The sequence below is a fragment of the Podarcis liolepis genome (assembly GCF_965112155.1).
Source record: "Podarcis liolepis genome assembly, chromosome: 12".
NCBI lineage: Eukaryota > Metazoa > Chordata > Lepidosauria > Squamata > Lacertidae > Podarcis > Podarcis liolepis.
This window is the reverse complement of record NC_139563.1, coordinates 10,371,540-10,379,164: the sequence shown is the minus strand read 5'-3', so window position 1 is coordinate 10,379,164 and position 7,625 is coordinate 10,371,540. Positions and strand designations below refer to the sequence as shown.

The 7,625-nt window shown below is 47.2% G+C and overlaps 1 protein-coding gene across 8 annotated transcripts in view; it reads right to left on the bottom strand.

Moving 5' to 3' along the window:
• Nucleotides 1-5,398: 5,398 nt before the first annotated feature.
• The window catches only part of LOC310689209 (sodium channel protein type 5 subunit alpha-like), a 308,343-nt gene continuing 306,116 nt past the window's right edge, over nucleotides 5,399-7,625 (bottom strand). For all 8 annotated transcript variants that reach the window (XM_083466571.1, XM_083466570.1, XM_083466572.1 and 5 more), the window contains one exon: nucleotides 5,399-7,606. In XM_083466571.1, coding sequence (XP_083322697.1) covers nucleotides 6,381-7,606 — 1,226 coding nt within the window. In that variant the 3' untranslated portion in view covers nucleotides 5,399-6,380. The remainder of the gene's footprint in view (nucleotides 7,607-7,625) is intronic.

The window sequence follows — 7,625 nt, the reverse complement described above, 5'->3', positions numbered from 1 at the left end:
CCAATAAGTGAAAAGATGGACACTGCTGCTGTTTTGGGCAGTACCTCATGTTTTTAGCGCAATGCAATGTTTAATTTAATGTAAATCTATTGCCCAAAGAATAACCCCACCATGAGATAAAGTGATGGGAAAGGCTTAACAACCTTGTGGTTGTGTGCCGTTGGGCCACGACTAAAGATGTAGGAGCTGACCCGAAAAAGCAAAGAGGCAGTCTCCTCTAGGCCTTCCATGACAATTTCCATCTCTACAAGGAGAGGGTAGCATGCCCAGGGCTTTGGGTTGCCCTGTCTATGCCTGAATTCAGCTATAAGCATACGACTGCAATGCGTCGTCTTCGACACTCAGAAATAAATAAGCCATTCACCTTGCAGGCAGACCTGTCTGGCTCTTCAAGCAGATTAGCAAGGAGACAAGTGCTTGGGACAAAAACCCTTGCCCGTATCCGTGATGAGCAAAACCAGCCACTTGCTAGGAGAAGACCCAGGTCGTCTGTACAAATATGCGGGTGAGTCACAGTAGCTGACTCAGATCCGCTGGCAAAGTGCCTCCGGTGTGTGGCTTTTAAGCACAAAGACATTCAGGACTGGGGCATAGCTATAAAAGTGGGCCAGGTGACTGGAATCGGGGAGGGGGAAATTGCCCCCTTCCTAATGGAAGGGGGTCTTTTATTTAGCCTGGTGGTTTATGTGTAGCATTTTTGCAGGGCAAGGATTACAGGCCACATCTCAAGGACTGGGTCTGCCTCTTTTACATGTGTTTGGTGGCCAAGCATGCTGTCTGCCGCGCATGACGGCCCCACAGCGCATTGCAGAGGATGCTGGAACATGTTACAGAGGTGGAGGCATGTCTTCAGCATGGTTGCCAGACTGAGGGTGCCTGCAGACTGTCACTATTTTGCCAGAGAGATTCAAGCACATAGCAGAAACGTAGGTTTTCACAATTAAAGTGGAGTAAAGCTCTCTCTGTTACTGTGACAAATCCACTTCGAAAATAAACAAAATAATTTTTTTACGGTTAAGAAAGTGGCAGGAAATGTGAGGGAATTGTGATGGATTTGTGGGAAGACGTATAAAACCCCACAATGAAATCAGGATGAATTCTCGTCATGTAACCTCCCTGCAAGCAAATCAGCACAAATGCGTACAATCTAATTGCTGTGTAAGCTTTGTGATATGAATGGGAAAGTCCAACCCAGTGAGAAATCGAAGCCTAAGAGGACCTCTGCACCGGGGTGAATGTGCCAAGTACAAAGAGCATGGGAAAGAATGACCGTCCTTTCAAGCATGGCATTGATTCCACACATACTCCCGCAGCACTACTCCAAGCCCAGGGCATGTGAAGTTACTTGAGCTCCTGGCTTGTCGGGCTGCAAAAATAGCTCACACTGAGGACCTGACAAAAGCTTACCTACTGCTCTGCAGTCTGGCACCTTCACTCGTCACCCTGGGGCTATCAGCACCGTTGGAGGATTATTATTATTTTGTGTTTGCTCTCTGCCAACGGCTGTTCGGTTTCCACAGCCTCACCCCCCCCCCCCCGTGCTCCTTATTTAACACATACACTATCTGACAGGTCACAAAACACAACCAGGGATTTGCGCCGAGCTTGTCGAGTCATGAGTTGTTGTGGCCTATCTCCGATGGAGAGCTTGGTTGCAACGATTTCTGGTTGCAGGTCCCCGTTGCAAGGGTGCCTCCGGACACCTGTTGGTGGGAAAGCCAGACGGGAGAGGGACCGGTCTTGCCTGGGGCCTTCCCAGGGGCACCAGGCTGACCACTGTAGGAGTCACAGTGCTGGAGTAGGTTGATATTGGGTCTGATCCTGCAGGTCCTTTCTTAGCTTCCTCATTGCTGCTCTTGAAATATATTCACAATTGCTTGCTTTTAAGGCTGCTGGTTCGAACTGGGACTATTGCTTTATGGCCCATCTGGCTCTGTTGAGTAAGGGAAGATCAGACTCCTGAAATCTCGACAAGGCTCCAGCTCTGCACTGCTTCCTCCTTCCACAGCCCCACCTCCAGAAGGGGCAACTGGAGAGTAGGGGCTGGGGTAGGGGAGAGGGAATCCTTCACAAGCTCAGTTTAATGTGACCTAAAATTAATGGAAGTCTTTCTATAGATCATACCACACACTTCAGAGCAAGCTTTTTCAAGTGTAGCAATTAACCTCACGATAAAAGGGTTACCTGAGAAGGATTCATTGATTCACCTTCTCTTAAGATGCAAGAGCCATAGCAGTCTGCATTTAGCTGCAGAAGAAGACATGAAGGTATTGCTGCAGCTTTTGGGACAGCCAGGCCATTTGGCACCAGAAAAGCATCCTCTACTACATCATAAAAGGATGTAATCAAAACTCCATTTCCTGGATGCAAAACAGTGTTTGCGGTTCTGCAGTATCAGCTTAAGGTAAAGGTAAAGGTACCCCTGCCCGTACGGGCCAGTCTTGACAGACTCTAGGGTTGTGCGCTCATCTCACTCTAGAGGCTGGGAGCCAGCGCTGTCCGCAGACACTTCTGGGTCACGTGGCCAGTGTGACAAGCTGCATCTGGCGAGCCAGCGCAGCACACAGAACGCCGTTTACCTTCCCGCTAGTAAGCGGTCCCTATTTATCTACTTGCACCCGGGGGTGCTTTCGAACTGCTAGGTTGTCAGGCGCTGGGACCGAGCGATGTTAGCGCACCCCGCCGCGGGGATTTGAACCGCCGACCTTTCAATCGGCAAGTCCTAGGCGCTGAGGCTTTTACCCACAGCGCCACCCGCGTCCCTGCAGTATCAGCTTATGGTTAGCCAAAATATAAGTTTCACAGCCTCATTGGGGGCTGTGAAGTTTGTCTCACTTTCCTCAAAATGGTTGTGTTGTGGGCTTTTTTGCCAAAAAGTGCCAAAGTTCACAGGAGAAAGGGAGTGCATCATTTCATTGCCTAGACACCCATGAGGCCCCTTCCTCTCTTCCTAGTCAGTGCCATGAGTTGGATCACCGCAGGGGAAGTGATAGGGCCACCTGGTTGTCTAGGCAACAGGGCTGGTCCATTTTAGGATAAGTGTGGCAACTATCTCAGGCAGATAATTTTGGGTGACATGAAAGGGCAGGACGCTGTGAGTTCTTTAATTTATTATGACTGTGTTTTTACTGCCAGGGAGTGGAAAGAGGTGCTTCTGGGATTGTTTGTCTCACTTGACTGTGCCTTGGCCTATGGGCACCAAGCACCTTGGCTTGGGGACCGGGGGAAAGCATCATTTGCTGTTGCACCTCAGGCAGCAAAGATGTCGTAGGCTCTCCTTCTCATCCAGTGCTATGGCTGTGACTCATTTATCCTGAAGGTGGCAAAGTTTGCAAACAGCTGCAGAAAAGGCAAATGAACGGCTTACAGCAGTTTTTAGTAGTATTATTTTTTTACAGCAGGTATTTTGTGCCCTACTTATTGTAGCCTCTGTTACAATCCTGTTTTTGCAGTTGTACGATCTGAAACTGCCTTATGCTGAGTGGAACCCAATGACCCAACGTGGCCTAATTGTTCAGGGGTTGGAATTTCACACTGGATGGGCTGTTGCAGAATGCAACCATTTTGGGAGCAGGGCTAAAAGTGTGGTCCTGTGTCTTTGTTGAAATGGCAAGGCCCTACACGAGTCATGCAAGAATAGGGCTCACGTATGTGTGTTTCGAACAGCAAATGGTGTTTTGTTTTCTGTTCTACAGAATGCCTCTCCCAGTATTAGCCTGCCTGGTTCTAGGAGACCCTTTGTCTTGTAGGTCTGGAGGAAATGTTTTGAGTTGTGACATCAGGGCTGGATTAACCATTAAGCAAAATAAGCGCATGCTTAGGGCATCAAGGGAAGGGGGGCACCGCATAAATTTCCCATTGTTGGATTTTTCAAATTACTGGCCACATTCATTTTCTCTGTTCGAGTATATTAAAAATCCCAACAGAACAACTGTGTAACAAAGCAGGATGGATGCCTTATCTCTACTAAGTATAGAAGCAGATGTGTTATGTAAGATTAGTTTTGAGGATCTGATCAAAGACTTTGCAATCAGGAAAAGTAGATTTTTTTAAAAAATACAACTAAAGTGGAAGTACAGAAAATGAAACATCATTTTCCATCGTACTGTAGGTTTTGTTTCATTTTAAAAATAACAATTTATGTTAAAGGTAAAGGGACCCCTGACCATTAGGTCCAGTCGTGGCTGACTCTGGGGTTGCGGTGCTCATCTCGCTTTATTGGCCGAGGGAGCCAGTGTACAGCTTCTGGGTCATGTGGCCAGCATGACTACGCCGCTTCTGGCGAACCAGAGCAGTGCACGGAAATGCCGTTTACCTTCCCGCCAGAGCGGTACCTATTTATCTACTTGCACATTGACTGCTAGGTTGGCAGGAGCAGGGACCGAGCAGCGGGAGCTCACCCCGTCGCGGGGATTCGACCTGCTGACCTTCTGATTGGCAAGCCCTAGGCTCTGTGGTTTAACCCACAGCGCCACCCGTGTCCCTAACAATTTATGTTACAGGTTATGTTATTATATATATTTGAATTAGATGTATGTGATGGCAGCAAAAGGTTTGCTTTGGGCCTCTAAAGGTCTTAATCCAGTTCTGGGCAACATAAGACACGGCCTCCTCTGTGGTGGCGCCACAGTTAAGGAATTAAGGCAATGTTTAGTCCTGGAGTTTTTCCCAGGGACGATGGGAATCATAGTCCAACATATGGAGAGCCATAGATCCCCTGTCCCTGCTGTGAATGTTCTTATCCTTGATTAATTGTTCTAATCTTTTTCACAAAGTCATCACAATTACATAACTGCATGCTATATTTAGAAGCACTCGGTTCATTTCAGACAAGATGGAGGAGCACGAGAAACAGGCAGCATCAGACAGTTGGGCACCCAGTTATCACACCACATATCACCATGTCTAGAATGAACCGCAGTGATCAAATTTCAGAGAAGTGGGCGGAGGGCAGGGATCAGCCTTATAATTAGGTATTTTGCCCTCAAAATTGCCAGATGTCGTTTCGTTACACTCGGGGGAATCTCATATGGTACTTCCTTAACGTGGGGAGAGCCTGCCTCTGTTGCGCCGTTGAGGAACCCTTTGTTTAACCTCCTTAGGCAATTCTCCTCTTATGCTGTCAATAGCAGTTCTTCCACATCAGTTAACCAGTCTGGTCTCATAAAAACAACACTATTTAATGCTGATGAACTCGAAGCTTGTTCAGCTTGAAACGGAACTATCGGTGAAAACAGATCCCAGCAGCCGGTCACTTTGACAGTGTGTGGGCCGCATGGTGCTGCGTTTTTTGGGGGGGCGAGGGGGACAACTTTTGAAAGCCAGGAGCCTTTTTTATATATATATAGAAAAGGAGTCGGAGCAGATCCCTTGCTGGAAGCAAAGCAGATTCTTGAAGCATGGTAAAAAAATAGTGCTTTTATTGGCAGGTTTACAAGCAGAATCCATTAGTGTCTAATATCCTGCAGGATAGAACAAAAATAAAAATAAAATGCAACCCATGTCTTGCTTTATGTGACGTCACTTCCTTCCTTCTGTGCTCCCTTGGTTATCAACTGCCAGGAAGCGGCTGATGATTCCAGGCAGGTGTCTCTGTGGTAATACAAGGTTAGAAATGTTGCTGACTCAGTATTTTGCCTTGCAACCTAATTTTCTCGGCAAGCAACTCCCGTCATTTTTGGGGGGGAGGGGGGCGGCGGCATCTCTGGTTCCTAGTTCATCACGTAGAGCGTTAGCATCATCAATCTCCGTGGAAAAGGAGACAATTTTAGATTTATATTTATATATATTTATATATATTTTAAGTAAAAAAATATCAAATATAATAAATTTATGAAATACCATTCACAACATATACAATAAGTGTTACATTGGTGCTACGGGAGCTACGTGATTCCTCCGCCCATCTCTCTCTCTCTCTCTCTCTCTTCCTCTTCGCCCTCACTCTCTTATTATAGAATGCAAGGTCATACATTGCCGTAAGTAAACGCACTAATATAAGTAAGACCTTAAAATGAAAAGTATGCGGTCAGGTTTTATCTGTGTATAGTTATAAAGTACTTACTGTGTTACAGTCTAGCGTCTCCATAAACACACCACTGCTAGGACAGCCCCAGGACCTTTGTGCTGGAACCCCCCCGGCCCCCTCCCCGGCCCCTCCCTGTGCATATAGAAATATAAACATTGAGCAAAGTTGGAAAGAGAAGGGTCAAAGGTTAGACGTCTGCCAACGCCTTGACATACCCTGCTTCAGGGCTGACCTCCCTTCCTGCGTCCTTTGCAACTAATGTTTAACAAGGCTGCTTCAACTGTTGTGTGGTTACATTCTGTAAACAATATTCTTAAAGTGTCCTAAATGAAAAACTCAATATATATATTTTTTAAACCATCGACTCTTTGTCTCTGTCGGGCGACAGCTGATCGTCTAGATGCTCGTCGCTTTTGCTAGAGTCGGTCAACCTTAGCTGGAAGTTGTCGCTGGTGCCCCTGGTGACGCTGTCGTAGGAAGGAGGGAAGGAGGTGGAGGACAGAGTTTCTGACTTGTTTATCGGCCTCCCATAGTTCTCGCTCATCATGAACGCGATGAGGCCTTCCCTCTCGGGAGCGTCCTCCCCTAGGGGGCAGGCTTTTTGGCGGTATAGGAAGGAAGCCTGCTTGAGGGAGCGTTGGAAGAGATGGCTCCTGTAGGCTCTCTGAATGACGATGGCAGAAATTTCCTCCTGTTTCCGCCTGAGCGTGGTTGTGATGGGCTCGTAAGAAATCTTTGAGGGGTTGGCAGCCATGAATTTCTCCTCCATCTGTATCTTGAGGGCGTCCATCTCCCCGGACTCCCCCAGCACTCTTTTGGTGAAAGCAAACAAAATATCTAAGCAATGGATCCTGTCCCCACTCACCATGGGGAGGTCCATAGCTATGAGCTTGATCTTATTTGGTTTTGCAATGCGTAAAGGTTCTGACAGAGCGTCCGCGAAGTTGGAAAGTGCGGCGTACTCAATAAACTGAGTGGCTTCGGGGTCAAATTTCTCCCATATTTCATAAAACATATCAAAGTCGTCCTCGCTTAGAGGCTCTGTGCTCTCTTCAGTAGCGACACTGAAGTTCTCTAAAATAATAGCTATGTACATGTTTACAACAATGAGAAAGGATATAATGATATAAGTAACAAAGAACAGAATTCCCACCGCGGGGCTGCCACAGTTTCCCCTCGAGCCATTTGTGTTGATATGGCTTGGATCACAATATGGCGGCCCGGTGTTCAAAATGGGGCTTAGAAGACCATCCCAGCCGGCGGATGTAGTGATTTGGAAGAGACAGAGCATGCTGTTGGGAAACGTCTGGAAGTTGAACATGTCGTCAATCCCATGCTCTTGCTTAACGTAGGCAAAGTTGGCCATGCCGAAAATGGCGTAAATGAACATGACCAGGAAAAGCAGGAGGCCAATGTTGAACAACGCAGGGAGGGACATCATTAAGGCAAAGAGAAGAGTTCGGATTCCTTTGGCCCCTCTTATAAGTCTCAGGATCCGGCCAATCCGAGCCAAGCGAATGACTCTGAAGAGGGTAGGGGAGAAGAAGTATTTCTGGATGATGTCAGAAAGTACAGAGCCTTGGGGGGAAAGGGAATA